General features: G+C 34.9%; 1 protein-coding gene across 4 annotated transcripts in view; it reads left to right on the top strand.

Moving 5' to 3' along the window:
- LOC115211598 (arfaptin-2) overlaps window positions 1-24,650 on the top strand; it is a 106,088-nt gene that overhangs the window by 44,220 nt on the left and 37,218 nt on the right. For 2 of the 4 annotated variants that reach the window (XM_036502941.1, XM_029780171.2), the window contains exons 2-3: window positions 2,847-3,089; window positions 22,244-22,252. In XM_036502941.1, the coding sequence (XP_036358834.1) occupies window positions 2,852-3,089; window positions 22,244-22,252 (247 nt within the window). In that variant the 5' untranslated portion in view covers window positions 2,847-2,851. The remainder of the gene's footprint in view (window positions 1-2,846; window positions 3,090-22,243; window positions 22,253-24,650) is intronic. The other 2 variants (XM_029780170.2, XM_029780173.2) reach the window with 1 other exon arrangement.

A 24,650-nucleotide genomic window follows, 5' to 3' on the forward strand; every position in this document is an offset into this window, starting at 1 on the left:
TGGCAACAGAAAGAGTTTCTGATTATAAAACAGTTTCAGAAAAATGGCCCATCTCATTTAAAAATGGAAAAGTGAATGTAAAATGCTTCTGCTGTTGATGATACAATTATTTGCTGTGATAAGAATAGTTAATGAATTTTATTAAAATAATCAACAACAAAATAAGCATTCACTATGGAATACTGGAAACATAAGATTAGATTAAGTCCCACTGCATACTTTGTATAAGGGTTTATTTTTGATTGCTAGTATCAGTATTTCCAGGTTGGGCCTATATATTCTTCATTTAACTTACATGCTAGTTTAAATTTATATTGGTTTTAAATTTTAGCACAAGGCTAGCAATTTTAGAGGAAGGGTTAAGTCAATTGTATCAACTGACTTAATACTCAACTGGTACTTATTTTATCAACCCTGAAAGGCAAAGTTGATCTTGGAAGCATTTGAACTCAGGACTTAAAAACAAATGAAATACTGCTAAGCATTTTGCCTGGCATATTAATGATTCTGCCAACTTGCCACCTTAGTTTCAATTTATATTCAGTCCACACTGCAAAATGGTTGGCATTTGGAAAGGCATCCAGCTGTAAAAAGCATGTCAAAACCAACCCCATCTGTGCTCATGCCATGTAAAAAACACTCAGCCCACTCTGTAGGGTGATTGGTGTTAGGAAGGGCATCCAGCTGTAAAAAACAATGCCAAAACAAACAGATGTATGGTGCAGGCTTCTGCTTAGCCAGCTCCTGTCAAACTGTCCAACCTATGCCAGCATGGAAGGAGGGCATTAAACAATGATAATGATAGCATTTACTTTTCCATGCTTTCATAGGTTAGACAGAATTCACTAAGGTAGATTTTCTATGGCTGGGTGCCCTTCCTGTTACAATTTCTTCCCTGTTTCTAAGCAAGGTAATATTTCCCCATGGCCAGACATGCTTCCATAGAAGGTTGGAAGCAAACTATACTGTTTCTGCAACAGTAATGCTTATTTACAACCCTCATACAATGTCATGACAAGGTGACACAGGCACACACATATATGACGGGCTTCATTGAGTTTCCATCTACCACATCCACTCAGGAGAGTTTGGTTGGTGTGGAACTATACTAGACACTTGCTCAAGTTGTCATGTCATTGATAAACAAACTCCTTGACCACATAACCATGTCTACTCTGACTAGTAAATATTAATTTCATGCATAAGGAACAAAACCTCAGATTTAGAAAATTCAGATTGTCTGTTATATTGATGTCAGTATAAACCTCATACTATATTTTGTCTTCATTAATGAAAGCCATTCGGCTTGGAGTTGAGTTCAGAACATAAAAGGGTCTTAATCAAACCTATCCACAGCTTATTTTACCCTATGCTCTGAAGTAAATATTAATGATTTTATTTTTTTTTAAAATCCACTTTTATCATTCTAATTATTGCCTTGACCTCATTGAAAACTATAGTAGATGTTTTAAGTTTCATATTATTCATTATCTCATCAAAGCTTAATGTACTATTGTTACATATCCTTAATTTTTATTTGTTAACTATCAAAATACTACAGTAATTCCCTACATGGACTTAACTAATTTTTTTATATGAAGAAAACACTTCTCTTGTGGCTAGAATCATACACACATGTAATCAGCTTTAGATATTTTTCTTTGTTGTGATTTTTAAAACTGTTAAGAATTACATTTTTTCAACAAGCAATTGAAAGAAAATTTTGGCAGACTAATATTAATTACAAATTTTGGTACAAAGTCAGCAATTTCAGTCAATTAGATTGACCCCAGTTTTCAACTGGTGCTTATTTTATCAACGCTGAAAGGATAACAGGCAAAATCGACTTCAGTGGAATTTGAACTCAGAACATGAAGACAGACAAAATGCCACCAAGCATTTTGCTTGGCATGCTAATAATTCTGCGAGTTTGTTGCTTTTAAGCAGACTAATATTAACAATGTAATTATTGAGCTGTGATATTAATTTGTACATTAATGGAAGAATATTGGTCTCATCAGGTGATTCCAAATTTGTAACATTTTAAAAAATAGAACCTCTCTTCTGTGTGTGAAGTGTATCATCACCTTTCTGTATATTAATTCACATGAATGAGATGTCAACAGTGTTAATTACCCAAGTACATTTTTGATGATGTTGTTCTGTAATGAGTGATTAATTATTTGTTAAACTTTTCTCACACACCTGGTTGGTATTTCATAAGACTCCAGTTTATTTTCAACTTTTGAGATCTTGTTCTACAGAGATCTATATTTTTAACTGATTATTTTTACTTGTTTTGGTTTTCAAATGCAATCACCTAAAATTGGCTCATTAGTTGATTGATTAACTAATAAGTTAAGGGATATCAGTTGTTCAGTTGTTTTTGTAGTATCACATATATTAGTTACAAGTCTTTTTTTAAAATGCCTGGTAAAAGATTCAATGATGTTAAAGTTTGGCTTTTAGTAGACTTCAGTGATGAATTAAAATATTACAAATCAGTAATTTTTTTTAAAGACAGAACAAGAGAATGCATTCGAAACACTGTCATGTTTCTCTTACATTATATTCAGTGACTACCAATTATAGTGTATGTTATCAGATAAGATTATAAGAACTTAGAAGTATTGATGGAGTTAGGACTATTAATATTTTAAACTATGAAAAATAAGTAACTTTTACGGAAAACCATAAAAAATAAAATAAAAATGATTTGAACATAGTTGTGGCTTTTATAACATATGCACGCGCGCACGCGCACACACACACACACACACACACACACACACACACACACACACACACGTTTTAAAATGTGTCAAATTTGATTTTCTTTATTTTAGAAGCCATGTCAGCTGAAACCCCCCAACGTGCTGTTTCTAATGGTGCACCGGACAATGAGGAGGACACATTTGAGAAGGATTTGAATGAAATGCTTCAGGATGCTCCAAGTCTAAACGATAGTTGTTCAACTGTTCAGAGTGGCAGCCCACGGAAGATCGCTACGGCTGCTGCAGCACCTCCTACCACCTTTAATTCCAACCCTGCAGATTCTTCACACACTCGACCATACACTGGGCCACCAGGTGAGGATGCTTCTTTCTCTCTATTTCTCATATATGTACCTGGCCGAAGAAAATCAAAACTATTTTTGGACAGGATTTGGATAGATTGCAAATGGTTTTGAGGCCTCTTTCTTCAAATATCCCTATCTTTCAAAATATGCTGAAACATTTTGTTGTTCAGATCATATGCTGAAAAATTTTATGATTTAAAAAAAATATTTGTTATGTGTGTGTATGCATGCGCACATGTTGTTGAGCCCAAGGTCAGCCCTGATTGAGTAGACCTATGGCCAAGGGCTCATGCTATAAGCATCCTTATTTTTTTAGAGACTTGTGCTTCTTTTTAAAGGTAGCAGTGTATGATTTTATAAAAATTTGCCTACTATTTTTAGCAGTTGAATGACTATGGAGAGAAGCTCTCTCATTGGTTTGTATGTGTGAGGTTGTTTGTTGTTCATGTATGTTTTGCTAACAACTTTCATTTTGAACCTAACATATCATTTTAAAGTGTATTTCAATAGGGAAGGAATTGATTGCATTTATTAATATCAAGTAATGTCTCTTTTCAATATACATTTAGTTCTATATTTAAGAGATGAGGAATTATTTACATTTGACAGATATTTGTCCTCACCTTGTTTGTTGTTAACATGACGTTTCTGCTGATTACCCTCCAGCCTTCATCAGCTGTCTTGGGGAAATTTCAAATCTAGGTTCTCATTCCTAAGGTATTTTTTGATGTTATTATTATTATTCAGGTCACTATCGAACTAAGAATCTTGGGGTTAGTAGCCTGTGCTCTAAATCACTATGCCACATGCCCGTAGGCAATTATGGAGTTAATTTTAGGGATTATAAATCTAATATTTTCCTATCCTTCCTTAATACCGGTTCCCATATGCTATTCATATCTGCACTCGGTCTGCTTAGAAGGTTGTTGTGCCCTAGCATATGTGTTGCTTCTTTTAATTTTCATATTTTCCGGTGGTGTTCTCTGTCTATTATTTTAATTTCATCCCTCAGGGGAAGGTGGTCTCCATTTTTCCATTCATTATCAGCTATACCTGATTTATCAATATCTCATGTCACAGCTTTGCAATGTTCGTCTACCCTTATTTTGAGGGGGCAGCATGTTTCACCTTTGATAACCTACCACAGCTGCATGGGACGGAGTACGTGTAGTCTTTGGTCATATTCTCTTCTATTGGTCGTTTTACTCGAAGGAGATATTTGCAAAGTGTTGTATTGCTTTTAAATACTGTCCTGATGTCATATGGACTGCATATCTTTTGTATCTTTTCGGTGAGGCCTTTCACATAGAGTAGACAGACTGTGGAGAGTTTATTGGTTTCATCCTCTCTTTTCTTCATAATTGGAGTGGATAGTATGTTTTTGGGGTAGTTGTGTTTGTAGAAATGTTGTGCTAACAACAAACAAGACTAGGACAAATATCCGTCAAATGTAAATAATGTAAATATTGTAATATACATTTCTTATACAAATGAAGCTGTTTTAATTTAGAGCTGTTAAGGAGAACATATAAGTGGGTTCACTGGCTGAATCTCACCAGCAATTGCTTTAATTGCTTGATTAAAAGGATTTTAACAAGTGACAGGCTGGATTAAAGGACTGCTAATATAATATGGTGATTAGTGGGTGATTATAAAGGAGCAGTTAGGAGATCAGCTATAAAACACTGCCTTAGAAAAACCTGTTCAACAATGATGATGGTGATAATGGCATTTACTTTATTTAATGTGGTTATTTTGTATGATGTTGATAGGTACTTTTTTCTCTTGATATGCATTCATATATACAGAGAGAGGCAGTGAGGAAGAGAAAGAAAGATAGAGGGAGTGTAGGTATGTCTGTGTGGCTAAGAAGTTCGTTTTGCAACCTTATGGTGCCAAGTTCATTCCCACTACATGGCATCATGGTCAAGTGTTTTCTACTATAGTCTTGCATGAATGGAATTTGGGAGACAAAAACTGTTCAGAAGCCTGTTGTGTGTGTGTGTGTGTGTGTATATATATATATATATATATATATATATATACTGGTCAATGAACTTCATTCTTTCAAGGCAGTGCTCCAGCACAATGTGGTGCCCCAGCAAGGCTGCAGTCTGATTACTGAAACAGATAAAAGATATATATATTTTTAATAGGAAAAGGTTAACAAGAACTTTGAAATTGTTGCTTGCTTGCTATCACCAGACACTATCAACCTTTTCCTTGTAAAAATTATTTAATATATACTTCACTAAATAGTACTGAATAAACCTTCACTTTAATGCTAACTTGTTTTTATATATAGCCTTGTATAAAAATATACAGTCCATTGCAAGGTTGCCCATTTACAAATAAGAGTGGACCAGAGCAATGTGAAATGAAGTGCTTCGCTCGAGAATACTATGCACTACTGGTTCAGAAATCAAGACCACAATTTTGTGATCATGAGTGCAACAGCATAACAGAAAATAGCTGCCATATATACTGAGAGCAAACCTGGTACCATCTAACTGCATAATGAATTTCTTAACCACATCCTTATATATGTACTTGTCTATACCATATAGCTATGTCTCCACTTTTTACACTTAAGTGAAGCTATTCTGTCTGATCTGTTGAATGTTCTGAGCAGTAAATGTAAAGTTGTCATTGTATATGAATATTGAACAAAATATATATTTCCAAGTCATACTTGTTTAATGACTGACTTGATCTGCAGTCATATGATAAAAGTTGATTGTATCTGGGAAGGGTCATGGATAGCTTTAAAGTATACATGCCACATTCACCTTTGTTTGATTTTGTAATAAATTTGTCAGTAATTAGGTCAAAGATATCTGATGAAACTTTTCAACACTTTTTAGTATAGGCAGCAGGTTGGTGGTGTAGTTATGCCATCAAGCAGAATGTTTCATGATACTTGTTCTAACTCTCTGCACTCCAAGTTCAAATCCTGATGTGGTCATCTTTGCCTCTCATCTTTCAAAGGTTGATAGATAGGCAGAATTATAAAAAGTCTGACCAACTGCCTTATAATATTTGTTGTCTCTTTGCATTTTGAGTTCAAATCCTGCCCTGGCTGATTCCCCAGCTTAACACTGCCAACAAACACCTTGGGTGCCTTTAGCAGAGCTCACTTGGTTTCAGGCATTCAGTTCAGGTTTCTAGTTCAAGGATACTTCCCTTCCTCCCACCAGGTTTGGAGACCTTATGGCAAGTCCTGGGCATTACCTTCTCTCCTGAGCAAAACATAAAAGAAAAAAAAATTGATACAGTACTTTTCACAAAATAGAGCAAAACGTCTGTACATGTATGTGTGTTTCAAATAGCTATCAGGATTTCTACAAAATATTTTAAGATAATTTTTAACTTGTTTTAAGAGACATTTTTGTATATATTTACATATATTAGTAGCAAAAAAAAGGTTTCTGGAAAGTTCATATATTCCATGAGTTCAGTGATTATTAATCAACTCTTCAGTGGTGTATTGTGCATACATGTGTACAGGTTCGGAAAAGTTGGATGTCAGATATGATGGATTCCGCATAATGTGTGTGTGAATTCATGTTCAGGTTTAATTTTAAGTTTTGTTTTTGTTAATGAAAGTGTTTTGGTTTATGCTCTTTTCCTTATGTGTATGTATTTGTGTAGAGAGCTGTCTCCCTATTTTCTGATCTATCTACAGGTTAATTATACTGCCCCCCCCCCTCCCATCCTTCCTGCACTGCCACTTATCACCTCCTCCTTACTGCATCATTTCTATTTATTTACCTCCTCACCCATACTGATATTTACTATCAACTATATCTCCAACATGTATGCATTGTAAGGAGGTGCAGAAAAGTTCCTGGCTTTGTGTAAAATAAAATAAAAGAGGATCAGTTAATTATGATTTTATTTAACATATTCCCCTCTCAGATTCACACACTTATTGCAGCAGTCCATCAGTTTTTCTAAGCCCTGTAAAAGAACTCAGAAGGTTGGGCCTCCAACCAGGCCTTTCGTGATACCCTTAAAGCCAGGAACTTTTCAGCTCCTGCTCATGTATATATACATGCATACACATATATTTATGTATGTGTGTATATAATATGCACGCACACACACATACCTGCTTCAGTATGCTGCAAGATAGGGACACTGTTTGAAGAAAATTCCTCAGGAGGATAAGCAAAATAGTCAAACATTTCAAAAGTATTTTAACCTCTCCACCAGGAAACATACAAATAAGCAAGCCTGAAATTTTGGGGGATGGAGTAAGTTGATCATATCAACCCCAGTATGCAGCTGGTACTTATTTCATCGATCTGGGAAAGATGAAAAGCTGAGTTGGCCTTGGTGGAATTTGAACTTGGAACATAGAGCTGGAAGAAATACCACTTAGCATTTTATCTGACGGGCTAATGATTCTGCAAGCTTGCCACCTTCTTAATAATAGTTTCAAATTTTGGTGCAAGGCTAGCAAATCTAGAGGCAGAAGCAGTCAATTATATTGACAAAAACAAGTGTCATGAAACATTCTGCTTGATGGCATAACTACACCACCAACCTGCTGCCTATACTAAAAAGTCGACCTTGGTAGAATTTGAACTTGGAACATAGAGTTGAGATAAATGCTACAAAGCATTGTGTGTGTGTGTGTGTGTGTGTGTGTGTGTGTGTGTGTGTGTGTGTGTGTGTGTATGTATAGGGTGTTAGGTGTGGTGTACAGAAATTGAATATTGAGAAAAAGTTGTCGGAATTTTGGAAAAAAATAATGAAAAAAATAAAAAGATTCTTTTTTCCAAAATTCTGATGACTTTTTCTCTTGTGTATATATATATATATATATATATATATATATAAAAGTATAAAGGGCAATTTGTTTCCAGTATTGCACTATGTGAAAATGTGATATGTGTAAAACCTTTGAACAATGCAGGTGAAGAGTTAATTAAAATATGTAGGGTGATATCAATGAATTACAGGGAATGATATAGCACTACCACATATTGTTTGTTTAATAATCTAATAATATTTCAGAATAAATCTTTTTCCATGAAAGGAACAAAGTAATCAAATATTCTGATGTACTTATTATAGGTTAACAGTCTTAGACTTAGACGGATTGGTGATATCAACAACTCTTATAGGCTCTTTGATGATATACAGAAGCAAGCTGGTTGATTGGTAGAATTCTTAGATCAATGGACATTTTGCTATGTGCCAAGTATTCTTGCTCTTATTGTTCTGAGTTCTGCTCATAATGAGGTCAACTTGACCTTTCACCTCTCTCTGGTTGATGTAAATATTCTTTTAAAAAACTTTCTTTTAATTTTTCCAAAATTTACAGTTGAAAGTCTCAATGACTTGAAACCAGTACTGAAATGTTTTTTATAAAATTATTTTAACATTTTCTACCTTGACTTTTTTTCCATGTATGTATATATATATATATATATATATATATATACTTCTTTGAAATGAATACACCGAAATGGCTACACTGGACTACCGTCTTGAGAAATGATGTATTTGATAAATATCATTTCAGACTTTTTCATCATCATCATCTTTTAGCGTCCGTTTTCCATGCTAGCATGGGTTTTGTTTTGTAAATATATTTTATGATAGTTAATTGAATAGTTGAGTACATTTTTTACTATTCTCTTGTGTGTAATGAAATATTTTAAAAATAGGATAATGCCAATCTTTTCATATCTGGAGCACATACCATTGAAAGCCTTTGACTTCCTATCATTTTATGAACCACCTGCACAGCAAAATGTTCTCTGACTTCCACATATGCTTTTGAAAGGGATGTCTTTACAGGTTATGGAAACAGCTGTTTCATATAATACGTTTGAATGTTATTGCTAGAAGTGAATATTAATTTTCATTAAAATCACTCCCTCTGCTATCAATAGTGCCAACAGCTGATACAGTCACTACACTTTGTCTAATTTATAGGAATATCAGTAGGTATTCTAATGTTGTGAGGCGCTCTCTACATAGTTTGCAAAGCATATTGGTAAATAAATGAATGGTACATGCAACCTATTTATAATAAGTTCTCAAAGTGGATGAGCGGGATCACTGCCAGAGCAGCTGTCTGGCTTCCGTGCCAGTGGGCACGTAAAAAACACCACCTGAGTGTGATCGTTACCAGCGTTGCCTTATTGGCACTTGAACAAAACATTCGAGCAAGGTCATTGCCAGTGCCGCTGGACTGACTCCTGTGCAGGTGGCACGTAAAAAACACCATTTCGAGCTTGGCCGTTGCCAGTACTGCCAGACTGGCCCTCATGCAGGTGGCACGTAAAAGCACCCACTACACTCTTGGAGTGGTTGGCTTTAGGAAAGGCATCCAGCTCTAGAAACTCTGCCAGATCAGATTGGAACCTGGAGCAGCCATCTGGTTTGCCAGTCCTCAGTCAAATCGTTCAACCCATGCTAGCATGGAAAGTGGACATTAAACGATGATGATGATGATGTTGACATTTGGTGTTTCAGGCAAGACCTTTTGTTAGAGGAAATGGCACTAAGTACTTGGGCATAGTAGAAACTATAGGGAAATAGCATTATTTCCCCTTTATCAAATGGTGTTTGGTGTATCGAATAGATTCAAGCTATAGTACAGAGTTATTAAAATGAAGTGACAGTCATTGTTATCTGTAGGAAAAAGGAGGTTGAAATTGTCATGAATTATGTGCTAAGAGTAGGTAGTTAGTACATAATTTGCAGAGGAAGAAGTAGTTGGTATCCTGTCAAGCGTTTGTCAGTAGAAGACTGTCAGCATGACAAAGGTGTATTGACTGATTAAATTTATAAGGTCATTTACTTGGTATCTTTGGAGCTTAAGATTTATCAGAAAAGTATTTTGTTCTTGAATTTAGTATATTATACATAAAGTATACAATAAAAAAAGTAATAGAAAAGGTCCAAGGCATATGCATGGCTGTGTGGTTAAGAAGCTTGTTTTGCAACCATATGGGTTCAGTCCCTACTTTGTAACTGAATTTAGTTGGCAGAAACTGTGTGGAAGTCCACTATATATATATATATATATATATATATATATATATACATACACACACACAATTTGTGCCAGGTAGGATCACAACTGATGCTATGTACCTGGTTAGTCAACTGCAGGAGAAGTATTTAGCCAAAAATAAGTGTCTGTACTTGGCTTTTGTTGACATGAGGAAAACCTTTGACAGGGTCCCCTGCTCTCTTATCTGGTGGTGAATGCAGAAGCTAGATAGATGAGTGATTAGTGAGAGCTGTGCAAGCCATGTGCAGGAATGCTGCCAGTAAGGTGAAGTTGGCAACAAGCATAGCAATGAATTCAGTGTACAGGTAGGAGTTCACCAAGGTCCAGTTCTCAGCCCCCTCTTGTTTACCTTAGTCCTCCGGGCCTTAACTGAGGAATTCAAGACCGGCTGCCCTTGTGAGCTCCTCTATGCTGATGACCTTGATTTTATAGCTGAATCATTATCTGACCTAGAGAAGAAATTTCAGGTGTGAAAGCAAGGCCTGAAATCAAAGGGTCTTCAAGTTCATTTAGCAAAAACCAAAGTCCTAGTAAGTAGGAAAACTGACAAGTCATAAGTCCCTTCAGGGAGATGGCCCTGCTCAGTATGTATGAAGGGTGTTGGTAGAAACTCCATATGTTGTATCCAGTGCAAGCTTTGGACACAAGAGGTGTAGCAGTATCACAGGAAGGTTAGCCCAGCTTTGGTATTGCAAGAAGAGTGGTGAGTGTTTTTCTCAACTGTGCCCCACACATAGTAATCCATGGGATTACAATTAGAAGGATTAGGAGGTCAGAAATTTGGGCTGGTGAAGTCATAGAATTTCTCCAACAACTACTTCTATTTCTGGGGGTATGACAAGGAGCCAAATCCTGCTACCACACATATAGCCTTCCAGCAGTAATCCTCTCCAGCCTGGGTTTGACGACAGTCTCCAGCAGCTTCACATAGTTGTCTAAATTGAGCCTAAGGCCATGTTCGAAGATATGAGGATAAATTCTGGCATGCAGACATAGTTAGAATACATTCTGTGTCCCTTTCTGCCAGCCATGCCTCTTTGTCAACTATCCATGTCACATCTTACATTCTTTAGTGTTCACAGAGCATTCAGCAACAGTCATGATGTTTGACACTCAGTGCGAATCCTCATGATTCAGGTCATTCTTTTCTAATATTTGGTTGGCTGGTAAGGTGATGAAACACTTGTAGTATTATGCAATAAAGCCTGTTTACTCATTCCAATATCTCCTGTTTACACATTTTTTATATATACTCTACAGATATTAATGGATTTTTGGATGAACCTTCAATTTTCACTGTGAAACTGCATCTGGTATCCAGTACCTGTACATAAGCTTTATAAAGCAAAATACAAGTTCATTCTCAAATTGAATTCATATATATATATATAAATATATATTTAATTAGAGGATTTGTTAACCTCCTGAAGGGATGGTTGCATCCAAGGAAATACTGGTTCAATACCTTGTATTTCGGGTGAATGAAATTCCCTTAAAACAATAGGTATATATTAAGTATGTACTTTATATCCATTTAAAAGAAAAGAAAATGGAGATAAGGAAGTTAATTATTATTTATTATTAACAAATTGGTCATCTTCGCTTCTGACAGCCATTTCAATTAATACTCAATAATCTAATTACAAATTTATACATTAAATTTACATTTATATGACATGAGTATAATTTCATCAGAGGAAAAAAAAAGATGTACCTTTGGATGTTATATGTGGACCTATCAATTCATTTCAGCATTTTTTTTTTCACTGATGAAATTATACTCATGTCACATAAATGTAAATTCAATGTACAAATTTGTAATTAAATTATTGAATATTAATTGAAATGGCTGTAAGAAGCGAAGATGACCAATTTGTTAATAGTAAACAATTATTAACTTCCCTATCTCCATTTTCTTTTCTTTTAAATGGATATAAAGTACATACTTAATATATACCTATTATTTTCTTCTTTTAAACCGATATATATATATATATATAATAATAGTAGGGAATATAATTCCAAACTTACAGGGAAAAATTCAATTTAGCAATTCTAAATCAAATTTCACAATATATAATATATGTATATAATTAAGAGAAATAACCTCTATTAAGCAATTCAATAGTGAAAGACATTATCTATATTATATAGAAACAATTTAAATATACTATAATAAATATTATTCAAAAAATCATTCACTATTGAATTGCTTAATAGAGGTTATTTCTCTTAATTATATATATATATAAAATTTGTGTGTGTTGCATCTGTGTTTGTCTCCCCACTGCTTGATAACTGGTGCTGGTTTGTTATATCCCTATAATTTAGTAGTTGAGAGAGAGAGAAAGAGAGCAATAGAAATAAGTATCAGTTGTAAAAGAATAAGTATTCGATTAAAACCCTTCTAAGTAGTGCCTCAGCGTGGCCTCAGTCTAATGACTGAAACAAGTAAAATATAAAGATAAAATATCTTGTTAATGGTTTCTTTTTGGTATTTAGTCTTTATTTAAGATAAGATATGCTGTGCTTGAGAAGACCTGGCAAGCGAAGTAAGATCATAGCCCATGGCCTATGCCAGTGGGTGTAACCAGCCCACTTATGAATACCCCCTCATTCATTGGCCAATAAACTTTGCTTGCGAAGATCTATTGAAGCAAGTGAAATCAAAATCAAAATCGCTGACGTGGCTAATGACAGTACTACCTGATTGTGCCAGTGGAACGTTAAAAGCACATCTGAACTTGGGGTGTAACCGGCCGACTTATGAGTGCCCCTTATTCATTGGACAATGAACTTTACTTGCGAAGACGTATTGAGGCAAGTCTAAGCAAATCAAAATCGCTGATGTGGCCGATAACAGTACCACCTGATTGGCACTTGTGCCAGTGGAATGTTAAAAGCGCATCTGAGCGTGATCGTTGCCAGGGCCTCAGATTGGTTCCCATGCTGGTGACACGTGAAAAGTACCGTTCGAGCACAATCGTTACCAGCGTTGCCTTGCCGGCATGTGTTGGTGGCACGTGAAAAACAACATTTGAGTGTGGTTGTTGCCAGTGCCACCGGACTGGCTCCTGTGCAGGTAGCATGTAAAAAGCACCTTTTGAGTGTGGTTGTTGCCAGAACTGCCTGACTGGCCATTGTGCCGGAGGCACATAAACGCACCCACTACCCTCTTGGAGTGGTTGGCATTAGGAAGGGAATCCAGCTGTAGAAACTTTGCCAGATCAGATTGCGGCTGGTGCAGTCCTCAGTCAAACTGGCCAACCCTTGCCAGCATGGAAAGCAGACGTTAAATGATGATGATGATAATGATTTCATACAATCACTTTTTCTTCAAAATGTCATTTATTCTTACATCTCTGTTGTATTCAGTGAGCATTTTATTCATTAATTCATTCTTTGGGATGGATTTGAGTGACATTTTGCATTCCTAGTTAGATTGTGCAAGATATAAAACAGACAGATGATTTTGTTAAGGATGGATGTATATCATATTCTGCTTCACAGTTATCATTAATTAACATTACCCTCCTGTTTATGGAAGCCTAATTGGAAAATATACTTTCACTAGCTAAATATATTAGTTTAGTTATTGAGAAAGCAGTTAAATCTTTATTTTTATCAATGACAAGGTATTTTTTTTTATTGCAAGATAGAGTTGTATTCCATTTAGATAATTAAACTCATTGTGTGGTTCTGATTTTATTTAGTGCAGTAAGGTTCTCTACCATTATAGCTCTAATATAAAGACTTCTCATTAGTAATGTGTGACTGTTTCTGTTGTGCCATAATCACCTGATGGTTTTTTTTACAAAATGCTATCAAGTTCATTGCATTTTAAAAGTTTTGCTCGAGGGCCTGATATATATATATATATACATACATACATACTGACATGGTGTTGGGTTTATTCATGGAAACAGTGAATTAACAGAATCATTACAGTAGCAGACAAAATGCCTTGTGGTATTTATTCTTGAACTTTGCAGTCTGTGTTCAAATCTTGTGAGATCCACATTCATTCCTTCCAGAGTTGATAAAGTACCAGTCATGTACTGGAGTTGACTCAACTGGTTGCTGATCTCCACCAACATTCAGTACGTTGGCATGGTTATGTAGAGCTCATATCTTTGTTTAACTGTGGGGTGCTGATGACAGGTGACGTGACTCACTGGTTATGTATGCTACTGTCACGTCGCCATCTATAAAACCAGAATAATTGAATAACAAGTTCAGATTCAATGTCACAAATTACATCTATATGCTACATTAAAAAATTCTTTTAAAGATTTTGACATGCAATGACTCAAACCATGAAGATCCATCTTTGCCTTGATGCTTTAGTAATTTCTCTCTATCGTAATACATAGAGCAAGCTACACACTCTTTTTTTTGGTAGTCTTATCACTCTGAAGTGTTTTTGTATCCATAATTAATAACTTTGGCTTCATATGAAAACGGAAACTTAAGTGTTAATAAAATTCACAAGAAACAAAAGTCCAGGAAATTACTGAGTATATTTACTCTTGGTCCTGTTCTTTTGCTTTGTAGCTTAACAAAGTGTTTGAACGCTACGGTTGGGGTGAGAATAGTTTAGTTAGTGACATAAGTTGATGAGAGTGTAATTTATGTTTATATGTTTATGCATACATGTGAGGTACATATACCATGTTTGGCTATATAAAAAGATATAAGCAGAGGTCTATAAGCTGGTAAGATGTTAGTTAATTGGCATAAAACATTGGCACATTCCCATTTACTATCATGAGAAAACTTTCAGAATTTAAAGCTGTTCCAAATCCACAAATTGCTCCTTTAAATTAACTCTGTTGTGAATAGAGTCTACATTAAAGAAACAAATATAGTTTTAGAATAGCTCCCTTGGTTTCCTGAGGAAATCTATACTCTCAGCTCTAATCAATTTTCATCATCTGTAATATGAAAGGCTGAATTGGCTCTAGAGTAACCGGAATTACCTTGTAACTACTGGTTACAGACACAAAGCTTGTTGTAGTGGCTTGTCTGTTGCTGACTGCTGTTTATATCCAACAGGATTTTTTTCTCTCTTCAGTTTTGGAGTATTAATTTATGCTTTAAAACATGAGTGAAATTTAAGGTGACCTACAGCTGCTTTAGACACCTTTCATGTTGTTATTATGTCATAATATTTGACTTTTGTTATCTCCTAATATAACTAGGCAATGTGAAGTATCAGCTTTTGTCTACAATAAACATTTATTCTAAAGTAAAAAGTACTTGGTTTTGTAAATATCACTGAACATGCTGAAACGCATTTAAATATCTTTTTATTCGTTAATATTCTAAGACTGTAATGGATATATTTAAAAGGAAAAAAAAAGGTATGTACATTATAAATCAATAATGATTATGAACATGTTTAAACTGAAATTTTTATTAGAAATATATATATGGGTTGATATTACTGTGCAAATATGTTGTGCTGATCAAATGCAGAATGGTTGTATTGCATTGATATTTTAGAATCGGAAAAAATTTAATATTTTAGGGTTGATAGATTTTCTTTGCATGTAGTGTCATTATCAACAAAACACTTAGTTTAGTCTTTCTTGGTTTTGGGTTCATTGCCCTCTCTTGTTGACTTTTAATTCCTAAGAAGTGATTAAATTTTGCATGAGTAATATCTTAAGATTATTTAAGTTAGCAATATCCTTCTTCTTATTTTTGGATTTGTGCTAGGTAGTTTAAAATTAATATTTTCATATTTAATGTTCATAAAATAGAAAAGTTATTAGATTATCTGCCTGCTTTTTAAACTGTATCATGAGAGAATGTTCTGTGAAAGTTTATTTTCGTTAAGTTTCAACTGAACACTAATTTAAATGTGTTATTATCTGTGGGAAACTTTCTCTTTTACTATTCTTTTTAATTTAATCTTGAAGACCTGTTTATCACTGTAATTTATGCAAAAATACAGTATATTAGCAGTATAAATAATTGACACATTGGCTGTGTAGTTGAAAAGTCTTCAGTTGATAAAAAAAGGAAGTAGATTTACTACAGTAGAAGGAAGTCATGTTCAAGGAGTATTTCTTTAACAAATATCTTATTATAAACAATAAAAGCTTATATAAGAAATAATTATATGCATTCTACTTAAAATTATCGGTTCAAAAGTCTTCATCATTTACAATAATATTTTTATAATAGCTACAGTATTTGATGGCATGAAAGACGCATAAGTATATTACACACCTTATTTGCAGCAACGCATATTTGAAAAAAAAAAGATTTTTAATGCATTAATGCATGCAAAATCTAAAGCAATTGAGCAGAACATTACAAAAAGTACCTTAGCTAATTTAAAATAAAAATAATTATTAGTATGGAGTTTAAGGTGGCAAGCTGGCAGAGTTGTTAGCATGTTGACAAAATGCTTAGTGGCATGTCATTTGTCCTTATGTTCTGAGTTTGAATTTTGCTGAGGTTGACTTTGCCTTTCATCCTTTCGGTGTTGATAAATTAAGTACCAGTGAAACATTGGGATCGATGTTCAGGCCTTGTGCCTTTAGTAGAAAGGATTATTATTATTATTATCATTATTATTGAGTTAGGATTAGTATAAGAGACCATCTGGATTAAAATTAGCCTATAGTAGTGAGCTTATTTGAAGGCCCAACTTAGCATATAAGACCTGGGGTTGTTTTTTTGAGATTTGTTTTTGAAAAAAAATTGCATCTTATATGCAATCAAATGTGGTAATTATTATTTTAAAAACAATGGAGCATATATGTAAAAAAAGATTTACCTATTGGAGAATCAAAAATTGCTGCTGCCTGTTAACGGACTAATTCACTCTTCATATCCTGTCACTGGTGTATACAAGTGGGAAATGGTTGTTAACATTTAAAGGCCCAGCCCATTTTTATTGCATTTGAATGTAACAATTCAGTGTTGCAGTCATTGGGAACACTGTTAGTGACTAACAAGTGTTTTGACAGCTAACAATGGTGAATTCAACTCCTGCTACAAACAAAATATGTAACAGATTGGTGTCATCTAAAGGAGGATAATGGTACAAAATCTTGAATAAATTACTGAATAGTATCATATTTGGCAATGGCTATAAATAAGAATAAAAAGATTGTGTGTGTGTGTGTATAACTGTCACTAAATGTGACTAGGGTGTTAGAAACACCTACATTGCTAGAAATAAGAGCTAAAATGCTCTAACGCCGTAGTCATAAATGTAAACATATACACAAACAGGTCCCTGTTAGTGTATATGTTTACATTTATGTATGTTGACTACAGCGTTAGAGGATTTTAGCTCTTATTTCTGGCAATGTAGGTGTTTCTAACACCCTTGTCACATTTAATGATAATTTATAAGCAACACAAAAATTTACAAAAGTAAATGGAAGAGCTCTCTCAGGAAGAACATACTATTAATTTTTTATAATAGTATATGCTTTGAATAGTCCATTGTTTGGGTTAGCTCAGTTTTTGAATAACTTCTTGACTTCCAGTGAAATACTCAATCCAAAGTAAGGAATACTCAATCCGAAACATAGATGGTTCAAATTCATACAATTGACCTTCCTGACATATTCATTTCACTATCATGATATATCTACTTCATCTGGTCAAGCCTGCTTGGACATTTTTAACTCACACACAGACATCCATCTTAGACCTGCATTAATTGAAGGAAATCTTCAGAGAGGCATGCAGTGTTCCTGGTGATTTGATCTACATATGTATTTTCAAACAACCAGCTTGAGTATAGCTATGCTTTGGATTCCATAGCAATATGTCACTTGCCAGTGTCTGCTTAATCACAATTAATTGAAGATATCCAACTACAATCAGCATATAATAAACCTGTTCCTCCCATCATACTTTCGCTTCTCTCACTCTCTTCCCCTAAACTCAGCTTCTTTCAAAATCCTCTCTTCTAATCTCCCTCTTAGAGTAATGAGTATGAGGTCTTTAATAGTTTTAGTTCATATTTCAAATCTTGTTTGTTAAATTTGTTCTACTCTTATTCTGTTGGCTTTCAAACTGTCCGTTGTCTCATCTGTATGACGATTTTGTACTTATAATTTTCATTTGTGGAAACACAGCATTTTTCTCTTACTTGTTTCAGTCATTGGACTGCAACTATGCTAGGGTACCACCTTGAAGGGTTTAGTCAAAGAAATCAACCCCAGCATTTTTTTTTTTCATGTTTGGCACTTACTCTCTGTTTCTTTTGTCAAGAAGTAGTGGGTGAATAAACACAAACACACATATATATACAGGCAGTGGTGGGACACACACACACTCACACACAATTGTTTCTTTGTCTACCAAATCCACTCATAAGGCCTTGGTTTACCTGAGGTTATAGTAGAAGACACTTGGCCAAAGTGCCTTACAGTGGGACTGAATCTGATACCATGTGGTTGGGAAGCAAACTTCTTACCACGCAGTCACACCTGTACCTATTTGTGGAAAAATTTAGTATTTTTAGTTGAAAGTACAGCTTATATACAAACTCTCCTAAGTCTGGATTCTTTATTGGCTTTGCTGATGAGAATTCTATTAATCAGTTGCTTAATCAACTGAACTACCTCTTAAATAAACATATAAATGATTGTTTCCACATGTATATATTTAGTGTAATTCTCATTCAATGACAAGGCTGAACCTTTGAAGTACATGTACAGTCCATTTGGCAGGCTTCCACATATTTTCTGCCTACACCCAGTTTCACTCACAAAGCTTAAATCAACCCTAATCTATGATAAAAGACACTTGCCCAAGATACTGCACACTGGATCAAACTTGGGACTTCATAATTGCAAATCTCTTAACCACCTGGCCATACCTTCTTTCATATTTGAGGTAGTAATGCCATAGTAATATCTAAATATTTTAGTTTTTGAAGTTAAGTGAACAGTACAAAAATTTTGAAGTCATGTTAAATGATTACATCAAGATTTATATTGAATATTAAGTGTAATTACATAAATCTCTAGTTGCTACCTTTATCTTTTATCCTTTATTTTGATAACTTTTGTTGGTAGGATTGTTATTGATGGCCAAATTATTTATGTGTTCGTGAAAGAGAACTAAACAATGCCAGAACAAACTTAAAAATAACTAGCTTTAGCTGTCTTAGTAGTACATTGTTGTGTGACTAAAACAAAAAAAAAATGCTTATTCATCTTTTAACTTTTTATCTTTTACTTGTTTCAGTTGTTGGACTGAAGGGCTTTAATCAAACAAATCAACCTGCTTGTACTTATTTAGTTTTAAATTTTGTTGCTTATTTTATTGGTTGCTTTTGCAGAATTACTAAGCTAGCAGGATAAAAACAAATGAAAACCAGTTGTCAAGCTCAGATATATTTTTTCATGCTCAGAATTGATGAAGCATGGAATAAACTAACTGCATCAGTTGTTAGCCATCAGGTCACTGCATCCTTCGAAACTTCCATGCTTCCTGAAATTCGCCATCACTACGCCTGATGCCCCCCCCCCCACCGTTTTTTTTTTTGGGGTAAACTTATTCACTATTCACTTCCTGTGCACATTCTGTGTACTGTTCATGCAGTTTTAGTTACTTTTTCTGATGAGCTGTAGTGCACCTGAGCACTGTATACAATAAATTCATTAATATTACTAATAAAGTGGGTGCCCGAGGGGGACATAGACACACACATACATACACACATAATGAGCTTCCACATGATCTCTGTGTGCTAGATTTACTCACAAGGCATTGGTTGGCCTTGGCTATATATAGGAGAAGGCATTTGTCCAAGTTGCCTTGCAGTGTGATTGAACCTAAAACCACTTGGTTACAAAGTAAGCTTCTTAACCACTCAGCCATGCTTGCTGCACCTTAGTTAAAAGTGTTAAAATTTTATTCCCTCAATTTTATATATATATATGTATATATGGTCATTGCCAGTGCCGCCTGACTGGCCCCTATGCTGGTTGTATGTAAAAAGCACAATTCAAGCGTGGTCGATGCCAGTGCCACCTGATGTTCCTGCATGCTAGTGGCACGTAAAAAGCACCCACTATACTCTTGGAGTGGTTGGCATTAGGAAGGGTATCCAGCTGTTGAAGCTTTGCCAGATCAGATTGGAACCTGGTGCAGCCTCTTGGCTTGCCAGTCCTCAGTCAAACCATCTAACCCATGCCAGCATGGAAAGTGGACGTTAAATGATGATGATTATATATATATATGTATATCTCATAGACACTGATGATTTGATTATTTTTATTGCTTGGACTTGTAGAACTTGTAAGCAACCAGTTTTTTTTTTTCAACCAAATGTTCCCCTTTCCCCCTGATTTTCACTCCACTTGCACTCTTTGCTTACTTACCCTGTCCAGTCCTCTGTACCACTCCACTTACATTCACCTCCTTGTATCTTGAGGGTATGCCCTAGCACATCTTTACCACCATCTTTCTCTCTCTCTCTGATTGGGATAGCCATATATTTCCTCTACAGCAAAACATCTGTTTCTGTCCTACTGTCATAGTTTAAATTTCTCATCACTTGGCACAAAACCACCTCCCTCAATACCACTCACCCTCTCTTTGTCTTGGAAGTTATCTGCAGTGCAGTTTGGTGCCATGGAAAAAAAAACAAAAACATCCATACGTTCTGTAAAGTGGTTGGTGTTAGGAAGGGCATCCAGCTGTATAAACCGTGTCAAAGCTGACTGTAGAGCTTGTTGCAGTTCTCTGGCTTATTTGCTCCTATCAAACTGTCCAACCAATTCCAGCATGGAAAATGGCTGTTAAATGATAATGATGCTAATTATTGCCTAAGAAGGTATACATCATTTACATCTGTCACAAAATAAATATATTCTGAAGATTACCTCCAAACAATAAAACGTTTGTTTTTTTTTGTTTCTCATTTTACTTTATTCTTCTTAATGTATGGGTTTTAGAATCCAAGAAGTTTATTAATTGCCAAGTTGTATAGTTTCTTCATGAAAAGCTGTTTGAGCACTTAGAAGGGTGTAACCAATAGGAAACTTTAGGATATCACATTGCCAAGACCTTGACTTGCAGACAATGCTGTCAACATTTGAAATGCTGAAATTCAAACCAGATTTGTTTGGTATCCTTCCTCAATTTATAAGCTATTGATATCATCAAAATAGGCCACTGCTTTGCTGTAGATATTTAAATAATTAGCAAAGTGGTTTATTTAAGACAGTTGTTTTTTATGAGCTTCAGTGTGTATGTGTGTTTGAAAAATGTCCCTTGATACTCTCTCTCACACACACACATTCACTCTCTCTCTCTCTCACATTCACTCTCTCTCTCTCTCTCACATTCACTCTCTCTCTCACATTCGCTCTCTCTCTCTCTCTCACATTCGCTCTCTCTCTCTCTCTCTCACATTCACTCTCTCTCTCTCTCATTCACTCTCTCTCTCATTCACTTTTGCTCTTGTTCAGTCGTTCATTTTCAAACTCATTGAGTCATACTCATTCACTTGCATACTTATTTACTCCCACAGCCACATATTTACTCCCACATTTAATATCAGACGTTTTAAGTAAAATAGTTGAAGTATGGTATACTGATTCATTACAAATGATAAGAACCTCATTCTGTCATGTAAGATAATTAGTTCAAACTGCTGTGATGTTCCCAATCAAAGTTATTGTTTTGACAAGAAATTTCTTAATATTGAACATGCAAAACTTTTATATCTTTGAAATCTAAACTGTGTTTAAAATATCAATTAAAATGCTAAATTGTCCCTTTCTCTACTGTTCACTTGTTTTATATAGCTTAAGATCTGTTTATGATGATACAGCTTAGGTTTTCCTATCTTATATTTGTTTAGATATATTGTTTCCACCTGAGTTTCATTTCATAATAATCTGTTTCATGTGAAATTCCAGTTAGGTGTAATGATTCCTTGTTTGTACACTAATGACCTAGACCTTGTAATAACAGTGCTATTTTTACTTATATTATAGAGTTCTTTCCTTCTACATTACATTCTGTTTTGTTTTTTTCCCTATATTCTTGGTATACTTTGTGTCGTTGCAAAGATTAACTTTGTGTATGTATTGCTTTCATGATTGCTGACCTTTTTGTTTTATCTCTTCTGCATTCAGAACAAGAAGGTAAGTTTGGCTTATGAAATCAGCCCTATCACAACATCTACTTCTCTTCTCCTGTTTCATAAGGAAGTGCCTTTATTGCCAGTTTTTTTAATATTTAGCTTATTTTGACCATCATGGTCAAGGCCATATTGAAGCCTCACACACACACGAGCAGACATGGCTGTATGGTTTAGAGGTTTGCTTTTTAATGACAAGGTTTAAGGGGTTTTGAGTTCAGTCCCACTACACATCACCTTGGGCAAGTTTTTCTACTTGTTAGCAAATTTGGTAAATGGAAGCTGAAAGATGTTCACAATGTACGTGTGTGTGTGTGTATGTCTGCATCTGTTTACATTTATGCTCAATGAAAGTTGCAAGCTGCAAGCAGTGTTGTCATTGTTACTTGTCAACAAATTGTCCACTTACTTTGCACCTTAGAGATTCCTTACTTGACAGAAAAGATAATGGTTAGTGATGGGAAGGGCATCTAGCAGTAAAACAATGCCTCACTGATTTATTCATCTAACCCATGGAGAAGTGGACATAAAATGAACTAATACATGTACACACACACACTAGATTTAAATAAATAACCAACTGAAAATAGAGGAGTAAAATGTAATTGTAGGTGTCGGTCTTGGAAATCTTTATTTCTTTTTTTCTGCAGTTCTTATCTGAAAGAAGAAAAAAACCGATTCTGCTGCTAAATCTGAGAGATTTATGTTTCTTGAACTCATATTTCAATATGTTGGGTTGCTGTTAGAGTTGAATAGTTGTTCTGAAGTTAATAGAGTATCGAATAGTAAATTAGAAGTGAAGGGTACTACTACTGTTCCATCAAGGGCAGAGGATAATGGAAGAGAACTGGGAAGATAGTTTAATTTGATCATTATAGTTTGAAAGGCATCATAATTCTTCCTTTATTTATTGTTGTTGTAACGTTTCAACTTTACTGAAACTTAGTGTTGTTTCTCTCTTTGGTGTATTTGTTTTCAAAATTGACAACATGTAAATATCTAAATTTGTTTCTCTTATATTCTGTTGCCATTTGTTTCTCATTATTGATGTTGTCTCTATATTAAATACTCAGAGTTTTTAGTATGAATCACTCTTTGAGTTGACTTCTATGCATGTTTGAAATCATATTGTCTAAAGTGTTCTCTCACACTCAAATTCCTACTCACACTCTTACTTTCTCTCTCAGCTATATGCACTCACTCAACCACATGTATTCTCTCATTGGATATTATGCACTTAATTTTTTACAGTCAATTACAGTTATTCTCTATCATTTTTATTCACTCGCATATTTTTTTTTCACTCATATACATACATACATACTAATTTTCATTCATGTGTGTACACATACACTCCTTCTTGTGCACTCCTTTCCAATCAAATGTGTGCACACATCTTTACCCTCACTCACATTCATGTACGCTCTCACATTCATCACTTACTCACATTTGCTTCTGTTTCCATCTTATTTGCTTTTGTTCATGCACGAACTAATTTTTGTTCATTGATGCACACACACACACATTTTATTTCATTCACTCATGCAAACATATACCTTCCTTTATTCTCATGTATACAGACACACACACACACATTTGTTTCATTTGCTATCTCTCTCTCTCTCTCTCTCTCTCTGTCTGTCTCTCTCTCTCTCTCTCTCTCTCTCACACACATTGACTCTTATGTGCACAGTTTCTTGCTCTCTTTGACAATTATTTATCATCATCTGTAAATACTTTGGGCATTTTACGAAAACATATTTCCTAAAATATCATCTCCCCTCTTGATTTTGAGTTTTACCTCCCTTCTATAAACTCTTTTTTTTTTGTTTTTTGTCAAAATTTTTCAATTTTTTAAATATTTCTTGTCTCTTTCTCTACTACTGCTTTTATATCATATTGACCATTTCTTTCTTTACATTAGCTTTTTGCTTTTTAATTTCTGAATTATAATTTTCAATAGGCGTAGGAGTGGCTGTGTGGTAAGTAGCTTGCTTACCAACCACATGGTTCCGGGTTCAGTCCCACTGCTTGGCACCTTGGGCAAGTGTCTTCTACTATAGCTTCGGGCTTACCAAAGCCTTGTTAGTGGATTTGGTAGATGGAAACTGAAAGAAGCCCATCGTATACATGTATATTTATATGTGTGTGTCGATGTTTGTCCCCCCCAACATCGCTTGACAACCAATGCTGGTGTGTTTATGTCACCGTAACTTAGTGGCTCTGCAAAAAGAGACCGATAGAATAAGTACTAGGCTTTCAAAGAATAAGACCTGGGGTCGATTTGCTCGACTTAAGGCGGTGCTCCAGCATGGCCACAGTCAAATGACTGAAACAAGTAAAAGAGTATAATATGAAGGAACATAAACAGTTATTTTCACTTATTCGGTTCAGTCTAGTCA

The sequence above is a fragment of the Octopus sinensis genome, linkage group LG5, assembly GCF_006345805.1.
Source record: "Octopus sinensis linkage group LG5, ASM634580v1, whole genome shotgun sequence".
Taxonomy (NCBI): domain Eukaryota; kingdom Metazoa; phylum Mollusca; class Cephalopoda; order Octopoda; family Octopodidae; genus Octopus; species Octopus sinensis.